Consider the following 19,971-nt stretch of genomic DNA (forward strand, 5'->3'; position numbering starts at 1 on the left):
ACAAACAAAGATATCTGAATCAAATGATCCTGATTTTTTTATTGCTTTATGAATATGATCATATCAGGCTAAATTAATACTGTACAAACAGTCACAAGATTACTGATTTGCAAGGAAACAAACCTTTTTTTGAATAAAATTGATATTTCTATTTATTTAATTTGTTGGGTTTCATGCCACACCAACACAGTATAGGTCATATGGCAACTTTCCAGCTTTACTGTAGGAGGAAGACCTAGTGCCCTTCCATGCATTATTTCAGGTATGAATGGGCACCTAAGTAGAACCACCAACATTCCACTAGCTAGCAAGATAGCTTGCTCACATGAAATAATTCAAAGTTCCTGTGAGAAAGTGATTTGACGTCAATAAACTTAAACACTCAACCACTGACGTCCCACTATAAAAAATTTGATAAAAAACTATTCAAAATACAAGAATAACTGGATCAAAATAACTATATAATAATTACTAAATATACTTCACAACTTGGAATTGTTTGTTTTCCTATAACAAATAAAGAACAAAATTGGAATCTCTTCCTTCTTGAGCAAAAATATAATAAATCAAGATTGAAAGTAGATTTCTAATATAACTACCTGAATAGTTTGAAAATCTTTTTGATAAACTATGAAACTGACTTCACGCAGACTAGATGAAGGGTTACTATCGGAAAACTTTGACACAGCTGAAAACATCTCAGTTGCTACGATGTCACGCGGAAATCCGAGGTTACCTGTACCAATGGCTGGAAAAGCTATACTGGTCTTGCCTTGATTCTCGGCCTCGTCCATGCAGTCTTTCATAAGTTTATGTAATGCCTGCACAACAAAATAGGATTTTTATTATCTCAAAATAAACAAGTCATAGAATTGTTTGGATACTCACGATACCTACCAACATCTATTTATTTTCACTAGTAACCCTCTAAGATGTTAAAGATCAGATTTGACCTACTTTCCCATTGGTAAACCTAGTGTTACCAAATATAGTTCGTCAATTATTCGAATGTCAGACATAATCCCCTTTGGACAAAATCCCCTTTGCCTACCCGGACAAAATCCCCTTCATGGGTGGACATAATCCCCTTCATTTTTTTGCAAGGCCGGACAAAATCCCCTTCACTACCCGGACAAAATCCCCTTGTTTCATAGGTTTCTAATGTATTATTATGCTCCACAAAAATGGATGAATAATGTATTATTATATTCCCTAAAAATTGATGAATAATGAACTCTTTTTTTTTTTTTTATAATTATGTATCAATAGTTAACCTTTATTTAGTTTAGAAGCTTTCATTAAAATTAAGGTAAATTATCAACTGCATAACACATTTTTCATTAGGCAATTTCTTTAATTAATTTTTTTGTATGAAAAACATTTTTATTAGCCAATAATTGTTTTATTGATTGTATAAGGGGATTTTGTCCACTTCAAAATTTCACACATGAAGGGGATTATGTCCACCCATGGAGGGGATTATGTCCAGATATACAAAAATACATGAAGGGGATTTTGTCCAAAGGGGATTATGTCCGTGCACCCAATTATTCTTCGCATGAATTTGTACATTGACAGTTTGACATAATTTGAAAGTTTTAAAAAAATTTTCCTAAAAATTTTCATAGCCATGCTATTTTGACTTTTATGTAGAACTTTATTCAGAACCTCTTGTATTTCAAGTGTGCCAATGAGTTAACTTGAGATTATTTTCTAAGATGAAAGACTTCTGGATGTCCTTCTGAAGGGAATAATTTTGTTTTTAACCATCTGATAAAAAAACAAAACAAAACAAAAACGGTTCACAAGTTCTTTCAAGCAAAAAGAAACAAACCCTTTAACAGGCATACCTGTTTACATTGAGCATCTTTTTTCCCGTCCCAGTTTGCCAAAGAACTATGTACAACAATATCACACCTAAGACTCTGACCAGAAGTTACAGCTATTTCACCATCCTTTATACCATTGGGATACTTTTTGGTCACTTCTTGCTGCAGTTCCATACCACCTGTTTTCAATAAGGAGGCAGAAACAGCGCCATTCTTCAAATCCAAATTTTTAGCCGTAGTGTTCACTATTACATCAACCTTTAAGGATAGAAGTGCTTTTTAAATCAACATCAATTTTCAACTAGACTTTACTTTTGAAACAAAAACATTTTTTCTTCCACCCCAACAAGTTCTTAAATTTACTCTAGAAACTTAAAAAAGAACCAATGGTCGCAAGTTCTTGAAAAATACCTGATTCTCGAAAACAGTTGTAACATATTAGGTCTCTGTTATTTAATACACATGAATATTGTATGTAAACAGAATATGTTCCAGAACAAATTCTAATGTTGCTATTTTAAGTAGTTTTTACCATTCAGCAACAATTTCATGCATGAACCATTTTGCTTTACAAACTTATTTCTATCAATTACAAGTTTTTTGGGCATTTTTCTTCGTTAAAAGTAAAATAAAATATTTTTTTACATACAGACAGCAGATATAAAGCTTTATACACTTTATGACAAGAATTTTGTTTTTTTGTGTTGTTCTTTTTTAATTCAGGTTATTGCTTGCAAGAACAAATTCCTACTACTGATAAAGTCTTGTGAAGAATCAAGTAAAATGAAAAAATAAAATTTACAAACCATCTTTAGAAAGCAAAAAATAATACTGCACGTTTGTAATGTCGCTTTTCGTTGGTTAATCGAGGCCTTTATATAGTTTTAAATACACGACTGCTGTCGTTTTATAAAGAAATCTCGCTTTATCCCTCTAAAAATGGTGCTTGCTGTATTATAAATTCTTTATAAATATTTCTGACAGGTTATATGGCTCTATATAACGTTGTTTTTTTTCTCAATAAAACCCTCGCCGAGCAGCTCGGGTTATATTTATAAATAACTGTTTATATAGGGCCATATAACCTGTCAAAAATCTTTATAACTAATAATATATGCCTATATAGGTCACTCTGGTTTGTGGGCAAAGCTCTTTGTGAGAAACCTACAGAATGTATAGGCTCAGTTCAAGTTTGCTCTACATCAAATCATAATGAAATTGTGCAGATATGAGAAAATATTGAATCAGGCCCATAGAGTAGACTTACTTCTATCAAGCGGTCACAAAAAACTTCATAACAATAAGGGACTCAGGCTAGCCACAATTGTGGTTATTACACATGTACATGCATTAAACGAAATAAACAAAAGTTTAATTACTTTTTGTTTCGCAATTTCTCCCTTTACCACAGATACGGAAATATTTCCTATTTTAGTTGTTTTTTGTGGTGGTCTACCCTTTGGCAAAGGTGGTGCTTTTCCTGAAAGTAACCAAAGTAACTGTAAGTACACAGGGTAAATAAATAATACATGCATGTATATTTTTTAAAACCACCTATTTGACTTATTAATAAGCATGTTGTATAGTGACCAAAACAATTAAAAATCTTGAAGGTTATAATTTGAAATATTTTCCGGTCGTCAATTTCTTCCTGAACTATTGAAAGTGTACTGATCAGGCTCTATACTGTTGGTAGCTCAACTTTTGCATCCCTTACGATCCATATTCAAAAGATCCATTAAATAAATTCAAGAAATAAAGGTTAGTACCAAATTAAAACACAGCAAATCTATTACACAAATTCAAGACATTTAGGTTAGTTCCAAATTAAAAACAGTAAATGTATTACACAAAAAGTCAAGTAATTAAGGTTAGTTCCAAATTCAAAACAGAGTAAATCTATTACATTAAGTCAACAAATTAAGGTTTTATAAGCATATACAAAATTATTGAGTGAGGACTAAAAAGTGTTGGAGCACAACACTAAATACCATATTCCGGTATATACCAGAAAAGTCGCTTGAACTACTAAATGCTAAAATCTTGCATTTAAAATGGCCCATATACACTTCACAACATCTTATTAATTATCTATCTCTTCACACCAATTGATATATGATAATTAAAGAAAAATTCAAGAATTAGCTAAAACAAGAGGGCCATGATGGCCCTGAGGTCGCTCACCTGTATATAGGCCCCCCCCCCAACCAACCCCACCTCCCCCCCAACGTTGCAGGGCCAATTTAACCCAAGGGCTTTGATTTTGCACAAACTTGATAGACACCCATAAGAAGATGTTTCATGCTAAACATCTAAGCTCTAGCACAATGGGCTTTTTAAAAGAAGATTTTTTTTAAGTTTTTACTATACTTATATAGTTAAAAACAATGACACCACTGGCGCCGGGCCAGTTTTGACCCCAGGGCTTTTATTTGAACAAACTTTGTAGACACTCACTAGAAGATGTTTCATGCTTAATATCTAAACTCTAGCTATTTGGGTTTTTTCAAAGAAGATTTTAAGTTTTTGCTATACACATATAAAGAAAACCAATGACCCCGGGGGCGGGGCCAATTTTGACCCCAGGTCTGTTATTTGAACAAACTTTGTAGACACTCACTAAAAGATGTTTCATGCTTAATATCTTAACTCTAGCTATTTCGGTTTTTTCAAAGAAGATTTTTTAAGTTTTTGCTATACACATATAAGGAAAATCAATGACCCCCGGGGCGGTGCCAATTTTGACCCCAGGGCTTTTATTTGAACAAACTTGGTAGACACCTATTAGAACATGTTTGATGCTAAATATCTTAGCCATAGCTCTTTGAGTTCTTTAAAAGAAGATTTTTTAAATTTTTACTATATGCATATAGGGAAAATCAATGACCCCCGCGGCGGAGCCAATTTTGACCCCAGGGCTTTTATTTGAACAAACTTGGTAGACTCTCACCAGAAGATGTTTTATGCCAAATATCTAAGCTCTAGCTCTTATGGTTTTTTAAAAGAAGATATTTAAAGTTTTTTCTTTCAGTTGCCATGGCAACCAGAGTTCTGCATGGAATTAAATTCTTTGAACAATTTTTAAAGGTGACCATCAAAGGAACATTCCTGTGAAGTTTGGATGAAATTGGCTTAGTGGTTTATGAGGTGATGTCATTTAAAGTAAAAGTTTACGGACGGACGGACGCCGGACGGACGCCGGACGAAAAGCGATCACAAAAGCTCACCCTGTCACTTTGTGACAGGTGAGCTAAAAAGTAATATTTTTCTAAGTTGTGATTATTATTTCTGCAAGCGTTGAGAGGGTCTGCTCCAACACTATAGTGAGTTAAATCCAATATAATTACCACTAGGTGGCGCCAAATTACTTGAGCTTTGGTAGTAGTCATCATCCTCTTGGTCTGTGTCCAATATATATGGTTTAATATAGGGATTTTCATCATCCGAGTCAGCTCCTGCTAGTCACAAAACAAACATTCAAGATATAACACAGTAACAATAGTTTTAAAGCGGCACACCTCAAGATTCGTGCTTAAATTTTCATGAAAATTTAGAAAAATGCATTAAAAAGTAAAATATTGTGAAATGAACAAAAGAATATATTTTTCACACTTCAAACAGCACCTACAACCATGTAAACAAACAATTGTCATAGTATAATTTGCAAGCAATCCATAAGTCCCCTACAGGTTAGAACCCCAGCAACATTCTGAAGGGCCATTGGCCATTCACTAGTGTTTCAATTTTTGTCTATCTTAAGTAAATTTGTTGGAAAAGTTCTTTATAAGTGATTACAAAAAACAGTTTTTATGAACAGACAGACGGACTAAAGGACACTCTAAAGTAAATTTTTGAAACATCCCCGTTACCAAAATATAACATTTTTAGAAGCGAAATTCTTATAAAGAGGAGATAACTCTTGAAATAAAGATGCAAGACGTCACACATGATGTAGTGTTAACAAAGAACAATTAGTAATGAAGCTGTTGATAATGAATGTTTATTTTGAATTTGAAGTAATAGAAAGTTAAAAGAATGAATAGGAAAAATTCAAAGTTTAAGGAGGAGATAATTCTGGAATTATGGATGCTAGATTTATAAACCTTGTCATACTATTATGATGTGGGAATTTGAAGTAAATCCTATTATGTAATGAAGAAGTTGGAGTAAAACATACCAATTTCTCGAAAAAAAAATCTAAGTTCAAGGGGGACATAATTCTGGAAATAGTCTTGCAAGAGTATTGAACCTTCTCACAAATGATTTGAGTGATAATAAGAAACATATATATGAAGTTCAAAGAAGATACATTAAGCAATAAAGAAGTTTAAAAAAAAAAAAATTCATGAAAATTCTAAATTCAAAGGAGGCAATTATGATAATTTTTGTGCTAGAGTTGTAAACTTTGTAACATATGATGTTGTTGATGACTAGAAAGTTATATTTGAAGTTTGAAATAAATACCTTAAGAAATTAAGAACTTATAGTGAAAAAGCCGAAAAACTAGAATCAGAAATCTTGACTAGGTTGACGTTTGTTAAGTATGATAGCTCTCAATATACTCCCTATCGTCAAGATTAAAATGATGTGTATAATATCCATACTACCATTTATCCATATTTTAAGTTTCAGAAAAATTTTCAGCTCTTTTTGACTAATCATAAGTATTGTTACATTTGCCATGTTTTAAGCCTATTTGTTGCCATGGCAACCAATTTTTTCAAAAAAGGAAGAAAAGAAAAAGACATGCATAATCTCCAGACTGCCATCTACCCATATTCAAAGTTTCATAAAAATATTTTCAGTACTTTTCGCATTATCACTAGATCCAGTTTATGTGTACAATCTGCCATATTTTCAGACTTTTTGTTGCCATAGCAACAAGAATTTTCAACATAGGAAGAAAAGAAAAAGACGTGCATAATCTCACTATTCATTACAACTTCCTCATTGCATTAAAATCTTTTATATTTATATCCAAATTACATAGAAAATGGAAGAAATGTCTGTATAAGTGGATATTTCCGTCAAAAAATTAGTGAATTTAAAATTCCAGGAATATTAGCAAATAGTGCATGGGTCGAATTTATTGACAGGTTGGTTGATAAAAACGCTGGGGGATATTTCAGTAATTTTAATCAATTCATGAAATTTTCCAATACTTTTATGTCATAACTTAATCACTTACACAGTAAACTTTGAAATCTCACTCACTTGAAAATCTCCTAGATGGTTGCCTTATTGAATCCAGATTGTCAATGTACTTCTTCACATTCGTTGCACCAAATTCATTGCTCATAGCTTCATTGAATGCTTCAACTGTATTTGACTTCATGTCACACAAGTATATATCCGTCACAGTGCTTTCTTGAACTTCACGGAAGAAGTTCTTCACAGCTGCCACTATTACAGTGGTAGCCTTTCTCACAGGGTATCTAGAATATAATTCTACTTCTTCAGTAATGTAACAAAATTTCTAGCATATCAAACAGGATTATCTACTGTTTACATTGGTGCTAGAAAACCTGTCTTATAAAAGTCATGTGCTTTAAATGATGCCATGACTTTTTTGAATGAATTGCAATCTTTTTGGATGACAATATGAAGGAAGATGTAAATTCATACGCTGCTATAAGAAAATAGTTTTTAATGATAATATTATTTTTTGTAACTTCTTTCCAAAGTATAATTAATATGTAACAGTAAAATGACAGGAAAAAAACAAGCAAATTTGTTGAATTTATATCCCCTGCCGAGTATTGGTTATTACTAACACACCAACTGAAGACATAAGGCTTTATTTATATATTTTTAATGGCATAAACAGTAATATTCTTTGAACTTGATAAATATTCAGGGCAATAACAGAGCCATAACTCTGTGTTAAATAGTAATATCTGGAAATGGCAATGAGATGTATGCATACTGTATAACTAATCAAGGGCCATAAATCTGAGTTATAACTGTCTGACCGGAACAAGGCAACTTTATGCACATCACCTCTTCGTATCCCATAAAGTTTCATTGAATTCCAGCCAGTAGTTACAGAGAAGTAGCACGGAAACGATTATTGCTCTGGTTGTATACTGCATAAGTTATCAAGGGTGATAACTCTGAGTTAAAATGTCTGACCCTAACAAGGCAATGATATGCGCATTTTCTCTTGGTATTGAAAGTTCCCATAAAGTTTTGTTGAATTCCAACCAGCAGTTGCAGAGAACTACTCCGGAAACGAAATTCCAAAAGTAGCGTGGAAACGATTTTTGCTCTATATGCATACTGCATGACTAATCAAGAGCCATAACTCTGAGTTGAAGTGTCTGATCCAAACAAGGTGACGATATGCCCATCTCCTCTTGGTATTGAAGGTTCCCATTAAGTTTAATTGAATTCCAGCCAGTAGTTGCAGAGAAGTAGAGCGGAAATGTTTTTTGCTCTATATGCATACTGCTTAACTAATCAAAGGCCATAACTCTAGAGTTAAAGTGTCTGACCGGAACAAGGCTTACGATATGCGCTTCTCCTCTTGGTATTGAAGGTTCCCATTAAGTTTCGTTGAATTCCAGCCAGTAGTTTCAGAGAAGTAGCACGGAAACGATTTTTACTCTATATGCATACTGCATAACTAATCAAGGGCCATAACTCTGAGTTAAAGTGTCTGACCGGAACAAGGCGATGATATGCGCATCTCCCCTTGGTATTGAAGGTTCCCATAAAGTTTCATTGAATCTCAGCCAGTAGTTGCAGAGAAGTAGCGTGGAAACGATTTTTACTCTGTATGCATACTGCATAACTAATCAAGGGCCATAACTCTGAGTTAAAGTGTCCGACCTGAACAAGCCAACGATGTGCGCATCCCCTCTTGAAATTGAAGGTTCCCATAAATTTACGTTGAATTCCAGCCAGTAGTTGCAGAGAAGTAGCGTGGAAACGATTTTTACTCTGTATGCATACTGCATAACTAATCAAGGGCCATAACTCTTGAGTTAAAGTGTCGGACCAGAACAAGCCGACGATATGCACATTTGGTTTATACAGAATTTATTTTAGTTCGATTGTGTAGGAAGCTATTAGCTTATAAACACACTTTCGAATCCGTTCCTGGAACCAACCAGTACTGAGCAATGAGTGTAAAGTTTCTTGCTCAAGGAAACAACGACTTGCCCCTGTCAGGGTTTGAACCCATGCGGCTAGCGATATGCACATTTCCTTTTGATATTGAAGGTTCCCAGAAAGTTTTGTGGAATTCCAGCCACTAGTTGCAGGGAAGTAGTGCGGAAACGAAATTCCGATGGAAGGACTGACAGAAGGATGGACGGAGGAATGACGCCAAAACAATATCCCCCTCCCGATTCCATCGGCGGGGAAAAAATTACATGCACAGTAAAGTAATTCCAGTAAAGCCATGCCACATTATGTAGTGGGAATTATAATTGAGAAAATAAATAATCTAACAAGTCAGATCTTTTTGTTTAAAGAAGCTCTATGACAGATTTTTGACTGTGAATAAAATAAAACAAATAGTAAGTATCTTCTACAAAACCATATAATCTATGTTCTCATGATAAACTAAATAAGTTCAAAGGTTGGTCTTAAGACAGAAACCAGTAGATGGATACTGGTGTAATGAATTGATAACATTAAACAGATTCTCACCCGTATGTGCCACAACTTAAGGCAGGTATGGCAACTGATGTCAGATCTCTAGTAGTAGCCTGCTGCAGGCATTTAAATATAGCATCTGTTAGCATCTCATCTTCCTGCTTCATGCCACCTCGCCAAACCGGCCCTCTTACATGTACAATAGCACTTGCCTTAAGCGATCCAGCAGTACTAACAAATGCATCCCCGTCATCTAACCTATCATTATCTCTAATATAGTCAGCACATTCTTTTTGGATATTCTTACCACCTGTGGTTTAGGGAAAATAAGCAATCATGTAGACCTTTTACAAAGCATTTTACAAATACTGTCTGACTCAACTTTGTTTCTATATTTCTTTAATAAAACAGCTGTGGTTAGTAAGATATATATATATATGATATAGTAGTACATTTTCTATGTTTGGAGACCTAAAATCGAAGTTGGACATCTTAGGCAGGTCCTACAGTTTCTTAAAATTGGCATATTGGCATATTTAATTTAAATGAACTAGGAAAATGTAATTCTTAAGCAACTTATTCACTCTTTCACCATTGAAACTTGTTTAATATCTTATTACACTGGGCTGAAAACTTTCACATGAAATTTATTCACAAGGGAGCAAATCTCCTACAATTACTTTTTGATTAAACTCCTTGCTATTCCTATCTATTAAATGAACTCTCTAGGAAAATATATAACATACAGTATGTTTTAGTTCTCTACAGTAACTACAGTAACTACCTTTAAAGATGAGTGGTCTACAAAAGGCAAATTATCATAGGTGTACAAATACATGTATTGATTAAACCACAAGAAATGTATCTCTTCAATATTTTGTATTGGATCTTTTACCACTCAATATTCATATACATAATTCATTTGGTTTTTGTTCTTGTCAAAGATACTAAATACTATCTGTAGTATCATTAAATTTTTCAGCATTACAGATTTTCCATTATTGACCTAATTCACTTTAAAATGTATTCAATACCTGACAATAAAGGTTAAAGTTTTGGTATAACAGACCTTCCATTCACCTTTAAGTGTAAGTCATATGTGACAACACTTTCTGAATATCTATAAAAATCTTAAATATATATTGAAATATAAAACCAACCTTTCTTGACAATAGCATTTCCTAGTCCTCCAGTCAAGCTAAGTTTATCATCTGCTGAATTCACTATCATATCCACAGTTAGTTCTGTCATATCCCCCAGCATCGTATATACATTTCTACAATCATACACTTTACTGTAGGCCACAATCTTCACTCCTTTTACTCCAATGTTATCCTTGACATCACTACCAAAAGGAACTGTATCATACGGATTGTCAGTTATTTCACCCTCATCGTTATCACCTTTCACTGCCACTACACATTGGTGCATACTCTCTATAGTATTAAGGTTGTCTTTTCCTTTCGGTGTTTGCATGTGCTTACTTAAACCAGGTTTAGTCATAATATGTTCTTTCTGTTTTACTTTCAGTAGTAGTTGATGAAGTTGTTGCACAGCTTGATGTAAGCCATCTTCTGTCCCACGAACTTCGAAACCCCCATATTCTGCAACTGAAGATATCTGTACATTGTAATTTGTCAAACCCTTAGCTATGTTGGAAATTTCATTTTTGTGATGCCTCTCAATCAGACGATGGACATTTTTTGTGCACGGAACTTTGGCTTCAACGACTGTGTTTTGACGTAGGAAAATTTTAACATTATCTAAAATTTCATTGGCTATGTCGTCTGTTGCACAAATCTGAACTTTACAAGAATCATCAGAAACTTTTATAAAACATTTTCCTGCATGGTATCCATGCAATTCATCAACTTTAGTTTGCCACTTTTCAGAATTAACCACAGTTTTGGCAGCTTTTTTTAAGGCTACGGTATGTTCTATAATACATGATCGAATGACATTGACACAAAGCTGGATCTGATCTTGGGATGTGCAGTAAACTTCTAAATATCCGTCAACTGTGTCCCAAACTGCTGTGACACGAGAAGCTTTAAGCTTTTTTACCACATGTTCTTTGGTCTGTTTCAGTATAAGCAATCCTGCGGCAAGTTCTGATATTTTCTCAGAGCGATCTACAGCAAAACGCGTCTTCAATTCATACATCTTCAATTTAGCATCTCGAACCTGCCCTAGTGGCCCTTCAAAGACAATTTCATTTTTGTTCTGATTTATCTTAACTTTCAGGTCTGGGAACTGTTTTTCCACGTCTGTGGGAAATTTATCAGCTAAAAGCATTCTAGTTTCAATATTTTTCAACGTTGTGATGGTTTCTTTTATTTTTTCACGCTCTTTTTCTACTTCTGCCATAACTTCTCTTGTCATATTTTCAATCTTTGTTGAAAGATCTTCAGCAACATTCTTATTTCCGACCACTGTTATAACACTTTCATTCTTATCAACAAATATAGCAACTGCTTCAGGGTTTTCTATATTGAACTTTTGTAGTTCCTCAATCACTTTTCCCCATATATCCTGCAGTATCTGCACCTTTTTTACTATGATGAGTTTCATAAAGTCTTCAAAGTTTTCCACTGCTGTGTTTTTCCATGTTTTTATTAATTTGAAGCAGTCTTTGATCTCATTTGTCAATGTGCATTTTATAATAACTTCTCCACCATCTTCTGGCCAAACAATCGTAGCATAACAAGAGTCAAGTTGTTTTTCTATTCCCATACGATTAACTTTGGAATGTTTCAAAAACTTTAATTTCTGGGCATCAACATTTTTAAGAACAATGTCTTCAGGAATGCGTAATACTCTTTCTGCTACTTCTCCCTCAGGACGACCAAGGCATTCCTGATATCTCTTTACATCAAGCAGCTGTTTACTGAGCGTATGTTCTTTTTCTAACACGTCATCAATCACTGGAATATAATTGTTGAAAAAAGCTCTATGTCATGGAAAAAGTACAGAACAACATCTGCTTAAAGCAGCCCGCCTCCAGATTCATGCTAATTTTCATGAAAATTTTGAAAATGTATTTAAAAGTGTTATTTAGTGAATTAACCAAACGGAAGCAATTTACACATTATAAATGGCACTTACAACCCACCTAAACTACTAACAAGAGGGCCATAATGGCCCTGAGGTCGCTCAAATGTATATAGGCCCTGCCTTCACCCCCCCACCCAACTCCCTCCTCCGCCCCCCCCCCCCGGCAGGGCCAATTTTAACCCAAGGCTTTTATTTGAACACACTTGGTAGACACCCATAAGAATATGTTTCATGCTAAACATTTAAGCTCTAGCTCATTGGGTTTTTTAAAAGAAGATTTTTTAAAGTTTTTACTATACACATATAGTTAAAAACAATGACACCCCTGGGGCGGGGCCAGTTTTGACCCCAGGGCTTTTTATTTGAACAAAGTTTCTAGACACTCACTAGAAGATGTTTCATGCTTAATATTTAAACTCTAGCAATTTGGGTTTTTCAAAGAAGATTTTTAAGTTTTTGCTATACACATATAAGAAAAACCACTAACCCCCGGGGCGGGCCTATTTTGATCCAAGAGCATTTATTTGAACAAACTTTGTAGACACTCACTAGAAGGTGTTTCATGCTTAATATTTAAACTCTAGCTATTTGGGTTTTTTCCAAGAAGTTTTTACTATATACATATAAGGAAAATCAATGACCCCGGGGCAAGGCCAATTTTGACCCCAGGGCTTTTATTTGAACAAACTTGGTAGACACCAAATAGAACATGTTTCATGCTAAATATCTTTGCTCTAGCTCTTTGAGTTCATTAAAAGAAGATTTTTAAGTTTTTACTATATGCATATAGGGAAAATCAATGACCCCCTGGGGCGGGGCCAATTTTGACCCCAGGGCTTTTATTTTAACAAACTTGGTAGACACTGATTAGAAGATGTTTCATGCTAAATATCTTAGCTCTAGCTCTTTGGGTTCTTTAACAGTTTTTACTATATGCATATAGGGAAAATCAATGATCCCCTGGGGCGGGGCCAATTTTGACCCAAGGGCTTTTATTTAAATACACTTGGTAGACACTCACTAGAATATGTTTCATGCCAAATATCTAAGCTCTAGCTCTTAGGGTTTTTTAAAAGAAGATATTTAAAGATTTTTCTTTTGGTTGCCATGGCAACCAGAGTTCTGCATGGAATTAAATTCTTTGAACAATTTTTAAAGGTGACCACCAAAGGAACATTCCTGTGTAGTTTGGATGAAATTGGCTTAGTGGTTTATAAGGAGATGTCATTTAAAGTAAAAGTTTACGGACGGACGAAAAGCCATCACAAAAGCTCACCCTGTCACTTTGTGACAGGTGAGCTAAATATAGGACAAAATATGCAAAAATAGCCCTACTGCGTTAGTAACGGAGTAGAAATATAGTTATAAATACTGAAAAATCAGTCATTAATCGCCAAAAACATGTAAAATATTACTTGAATCTTGAATATTTTTGCATTTCCTAAAATCTTAGCACATTTTTCTCAAGTTTGATTTTATTGAAATATTTATGCTCATCTGGAGGCATGCAGCTTTAACAACACCTTTTGGAAGATAAAGACTGAGTATTACTATGATGTGTTTCTTTACAGAGGTTGAATTTGTTATGAAGTCTGTCATTGCTCTAAAAAGGGTCACTCAGCAGAGTTTGCAATGTACATTTAAAAAAAGCAAAATGAAGCCTTAGATCTAGTAATTTTAAAGAATCAATGACTTAAGTAAAAGGTAAATAACTAATTTTACAGACTGAATCTGAATAGAAATAAGAAATTTGTGACATTGAAACTATAACTGTATAGAAATACTTACCCATGTAATCAGAAAAGTATACAAGACACGTGTCATCCTCATTCATCACAACTTTATCAACTTGTCCACCACCACTCTTTCTTTTGTTTTCAAAGTAAAACTCAATGGTGTCTTTGGTGACTTCAGAGGCCAGATTTGCCACAATAATACAGTTTGATATTGGTACAGGACATATCTTCAGTGACGCTCCTTCCAGTTTATATTTATCAAAGGCACTCTCCAATTTTTTAAAGTCTACAAGAAAGATAAATAAGTAAAATAAACATAAATAATTAAACGTGATGTGTACAAATTACCCGGTCGGTACTTTTCATTTATATACAGAAGGTCAGAACTGTATTGTCTAGCAATTTGTTATTCTTGTTTAAGCTTCCACACATTAAAAAATCATCAAAAAGTATTTCAGCCTTTGCCACCAGTATAGAGCCAGGACAGTCTGCACATCCATTCATTCTCACCAGGCTCTATATTATGGCTGGATTTCTGTGAATTTTTATCTTGATATGCCCAAAATAGAAAACGGACAGTTCCAACTTTGCAAGTTGGACAAGTCTATTTAGGAAAATCAGCAGGTTAAGAGTAATTTGAACAAATAAATATTTTCTCAAATATCTGAAACTCATAGTTTTCATACCTGGTGTTTCACTAAAGGTAACCATAGCAACATCCTCTTGTTCAGAATGATAGTCCATTGTTTCTGGCAAACATCCAGATTTCGCCTCGATAAAGTTGAACAAACAATCTTGAGTTGTACTGGCTTGCAATCCTTTAAGCAGAATTTTATTGTCGTACGATGGAGGTGCTACAGGGGGCACATACAGGGAAACATTTAATGATTTTCCTTCCAGTTTGTGAGTTCTCTCCAATACACTTTCAGCCACTGAAAAAGTAAATAAGCAATAAATACCCGTTTTGAATAAAGTCAAAGTTCAGTTTTATAATAATGATTACATTTGAATCATTTAATCTACCAATTCTAGTTTGAACATGATGCTTATAAATTGTTTCATCACAGAATACAATTAGGACGCTTCAGCAATACAGGGCCATTGCTTGAAGTGCTAAATACTGTGAGAGATAAAGTAAAATATCAATTTTGACAAACTCCTTGCAATATTATTATTGACGTTTTAATAACTTCAAATCAACATCTGATATGGATAGAATATATCAGCTTTTTGAATCAAATAATTGTGACTTTCACAATATGTGTGAAAACGGCTATATTCACTAGGGAAAAATGATATCATCACTTTTGAAAATTGATACCTTCACCCATCAAAACTGACATCGTCACATATGAAAACTGATATCTTCATTCGTGACAAAAAAGATATCTTTACTCATGAAAACTGATATCTTCACTTTTGAAAAATGATATCTTCATGAAAACTGATATTTTTACTAGTAAAAACTGATATCTTCATGGAAGAGAAAATGCATTACAGTGGAACCTGTCTAATCCGAACTCGTCCGGACCAGAAGAAAAGTTCGGATTAAAGAGGTTTCCGGATTAGAAAGGTTACCGAATTAGAAGGTTCTTTTACATGTTTTTTCATGTTACATGTATTTGCAAAATAGTTTAGGGAAAGAAAACGGGAATGCATTTGAAATTGCAATTTAGATATTTTATTTTTGCAGTCTCTTATCGTTCATTCTAATACATGTGAATACAAAAATAAAGAAATGAAAATAAATAAATAAGCAAAAAAATATTATGTCCTCAAGGGTAAGTTCACCTACGATGTAAAACAGGAGGCGGAGGCATAATCAAATATTCGTACCAGCATTTGTCAATTGTTGTTTACTCTTATCCGATTCAGCGACTATCCGAATTCACTGACATTTTTTATTATTTTTATTGCTTAATCACGTATCATTGAATCCATTACAAAGGATTAAAAGATATCTTTATTGCATTATATCAAAATATTTATTGAAGGTGACGAAAAACAATCAATTTAGCAATTATAGAAGATATGAAGGCAAGCTAAGTGTAATTTTCACACCTTCGCAGATCATACGTTTCACCCATTAATCAAGTGAAATAACACATCAGTTTGGTGTATGTTTACACCTGCAAGATGTGCGATTATTTGTTATTTTGAATGAAGGTATGACATTTGGCAAACTCTGTTCGGATCCGAGAGGTAAATTTTAGAGTAAAATAAGAACAAAAATCGAAAAAATCGTCCGGAATTCGGAGAAGACAGGTTCCGGATCCGAAAGGTTTTTTACTATTGAAAATAGAACGAATAAAATCGGGATCGGACACTTCGTTCGGATAAGAATGGATTCCGGATTAGAAGGGTTCGGATTAGCAAGGCTCCACTGTACTACATAGGGTGCGCGTGCAACCATATGAAATAAATTCAGACCTCAGTGACAAACTCTCATTAGCATTCAAAAAGCCCTGGTGAGGATGATGCTTAAAAATAATCTTTTAAAAAGTATTACCCTCGGTTGATTTAAACGTGATATAAAGGACATCTTCATCCTCGTCATCACTTTTAATGGTCTCTATTTCACCTCCTCCTGATCGCCGGGAATTCTCAAAATAAAACTCGACTGTATCTCTCGATGCAGATTTGTTAATGCCTTTTACTTTGATTGTATTAGATGGCTTAGTCTCTTCCTCCTCCTCCTCTTGCTTTTCCTCTTCCACGTCATCTGGTTTTTTAGACTTTTTGGACGGAATGTGCACTTTAACATTGAGTTTCTCATTCTTTATAACATGCCTTCCTTTCTCTGCAACCTTCTGTGCAACTAGATGGGTGAAGAAGATTACAAGCCATGATTATATCATCATAATCATTTTTTAACTCTTTGCATGTTGGAAAAAAAAAAATGTCAGCTAAAAATATTGCCAACTTAATGTCTAAATTTTATCCAAATTTCTTAAAATTCAGCTGCGTATTGACTAAATGTTAAACAGATTTGCACACAAATCAGGTTCTGTATCAAGAGAAGGAAAATATGGAGCAAATAACATTCAAAAGATTACTGTGTGCTAAGTTTTACAAAACTGACAAATGATATATATCAATATTAAGAAAATCAAATTAAATACACGCATTCCATCTTACTGTATCAGTAATAGAAACATATATTGAAATATTTATTAATACAGACCAAATTTAAAATTTTGTATAACTGTTGTAAATATTGTATATAGTTACCGTCTTCACTTTCAAATGTGACAAGGACCATGTTATTTACTGTATCAAACTCAATATCAACAACGTCACCACCTCCGGATCGTTTTGAATTTTCAAAGTACATTTCTAGCATCTCAAGATGATCTTCGCTTACCAAACTACACGGTCCGGTCACTTCTACGGTGCATAATAAAACCGGTGGAGGTGGCTCGAACTTTGATATTTCAACTTCTCGTCCCATCATCTTTAGTGGACATTTGCTCAGGACAATATCTACAGCTATAGAAGGGAAAAAATTCTTATAAGATCACTGTGGAAATATCTTAAATTGTCATCCATTTTTTGGTTTTTACTTATTATCTTTTTATATATTCTTGAAATTCACTTATATTGCAAAAATATGGCACAAAACTAGAAAGTATTTAAATGCCTAGGTCCACATCACTTAAATAGAAGAATTATTTTTATTTGCTTTAAAAAAGCGTATGTTCAGATTCATGCTTTTAGAAAGATTTCAAAATAATGTCAACTGTACTCTTAAAGTAAATAGAGGATATTGAATGAGTGTAGTTTAATACTAAATACTGGCGAGCATAATATTGTTTTATTCAACGAGTTCGATAAATTTAGTACTGAATCTACACGAATATAATATTCTATTTATCACATATATAAAATAAGAACAGTAAACTGTTAAAATGAGTAATTTTTCAATGACGCGTCTATAGCGTAACGCTAACATTAGCGCGCTTTAACGCTATGTTTCTATATAGCGCAAATGACGTCACGTCAAAGTGTTATTACACTAGTGTAATATCGTTTTTATTAAATGGCTTTATTACACTCCTGCGCGGCGGTTTATGTGATAATTAAGTTTATCAATCCGCTAAAATCATCTATAATGCATCAAAATATGATATGTGATGATAGCCCTTAATTCATAAGTTATGAGAAGGTATGGGGAGGGGGTGCACATGGGGGCAGATGAGTAGAGGGAAATATGGTGAGAGATATTATAAATATTTATTCATTTTATTAATACATCAATAAAATGCTCAAGATATTTTTCTGACCTCGATCTTTTAAAATTGGCTTAATCCAACACCTGGATGTATTCAATATTAAATTTTCAAAGGAATAAATACTAGAAATTATTTACCCTCTGGTGTCTCAAACTCAATAATGGCTGATGTCCCGTCTTCATCCATTTCAACACTATAAACATCACATCCTTTGAACTTCCGTTTATTCTCAAAAAACATCTGTAAGTATTCATCATGGGCTGTTGATGGTAGATTGCTTACAACTATTTTTGTTTGGTTCTCCTCGGGCGTTTCTGGTTCAGATGGTTCCCTGTTTTCAGGCTCGGGGTCTGCTGGTTCCTCTTCTGAAATACATGTAATAAATTCAATTAGAATATGGTAATGTAGGGTACAGCAGAACTTAATTTTCTGGCAAACTGTTTTAATATAGACAGTCATTTATTTATAGGAGTTAATTCATTTATTTATTTTATCTTTAATTTTGCATTTTCATAATCAAACTGCACACAGCTATCAAAATTTTGTCAATGATGTAAATCAAATTAGGTCAAACTAACATGTTAATAAGCGGCACTCTTAAACCAAAACGGCATTTGTCCAGTTAATCATTATTTAAGTGAGCAAAAAACCTAGGGAAACAAATAATAAAGAATCATTATTTTCAATGAATGGCATTAAAGGGCATTGAGGTTTAAAATAATCAAATTTGAATTTATTACATAAATCAGCTGGGGCACTTAAAACAGAAAGATATGCCAAGTTAGTTAAGAAATATAATTAGATATATATTGAAAATCATATTGTTGTGCAATCTTGGAGGCCATCTTGGATTTCTCAAAACATACCATGATTTCACATATGTAGCATAACTTTTTGAAAACTTCAAACATATAGTTTTATATTGATATAACATTTATCTATGGACCTTTCTAGCACACAATGGTCCCCAGGGACTGTGGACTGACGGACTGTACTAGAACTTTTTCTTAGCCTGATTTAGGGTCATTTTTAACAATTTGAATTATTATTTTGAAAAATGGAGTGAGCAAATGATCTGAAATTTTGCACAACTGTTTTTGGTCTAGACCTACATCAAATAAAACATTTATTTAATGAAAAGTAAAATAACCTCAGTGGAGTCCCCTTAACATACAAATTTACATTACCGTACACAGGTCAACCAAAAATGATCAGAGCAAACAATGTACATAATTCAAAGTAGACCTAAGTCTTTAAGTATTGTGATGTTAAAATTCCTACAGTATTACTAAATTCAATGCAGGGCGTGTCAATTAGATATTAGATCAGCATTATGAAACATATTTTAGAAAAAATATCTTGTAGTCACCTTCATTATTCATGGACTGTTGTTCTCTGTTACGTTTAGCCTGAATTTTTTCATACTCAAAATCCTGGTCTGCTACAGCCTGACTTCCTTCACCTGGAAGAAATTTAAATAAATTCAACAGAACATTCACATTTTCTTCTACATAGAAT

General features: G+C 33.7%; 1 protein-coding gene across 7 annotated transcripts in view; it reads right to left on the minus strand.

Annotated features, from left to right (window-relative positions):
- LOC132741669 (protein mono-ADP-ribosyltransferase PARP14-like) overlaps window positions 1-19,971 on the minus strand; it is a 75,998-nt gene that overhangs the window by 55,511 nt on the left and 516 nt on the right. For 4 of the 7 annotated variants that reach the window (XM_060729910.1, XM_060729917.1, XM_060729893.1 and 1 more), the window contains exons 2-14: window positions 19,823-19,915; window positions 18,591-18,818; window positions 17,453-17,710; window positions 16,731-17,039; window positions 14,908-15,153; window positions 14,274-14,507; window positions 10,592-12,355; window positions 9,486-9,741; window positions 7,044-7,264; window positions 5,177-5,287; window positions 3,209-3,309; window positions 1,851-2,087; window positions 600-821 (exon numbers count right to left, since the gene is read on the minus strand). In XM_060729910.1, the coding sequence (XP_060585893.1) occupies window positions 600-821; window positions 1,851-2,087; window positions 3,209-3,309; window positions 5,177-5,287; window positions 7,044-7,264; window positions 9,486-9,741; window positions 10,592-12,355; window positions 14,274-14,507; window positions 14,908-15,153; window positions 16,731-17,039; window positions 17,453-17,710; window positions 18,591-18,818; window positions 19,823-19,915 (4,280 nt within the window). The remainder of the gene's footprint in view (window positions 1-599; window positions 822-1,850; window positions 2,088-3,208; window positions 3,310-5,176; window positions 5,288-7,043; window positions 7,265-9,485; window positions 9,742-10,591; window positions 12,356-14,273; window positions 14,508-14,907; window positions 15,154-16,730; window positions 17,040-17,452; window positions 17,711-18,590; window positions 18,819-19,822; window positions 19,916-19,971) is intronic. The other 3 variants (XM_060729929.1, XM_060729903.1, XM_060729923.1) reach the window with 3 other exon arrangements.

Source organism: Ruditapes philippinarum, unplaced genomic scaffold, assembly GCF_026571515.1.
Source record: "Ruditapes philippinarum isolate M1 unplaced genomic scaffold, ASM2657151v2 ctg1713_1_1_1_1, whole genome shotgun sequence".
Taxonomy (NCBI): domain Eukaryota; kingdom Metazoa; phylum Mollusca; class Bivalvia; order Venerida; family Veneridae; genus Ruditapes; species Ruditapes philippinarum.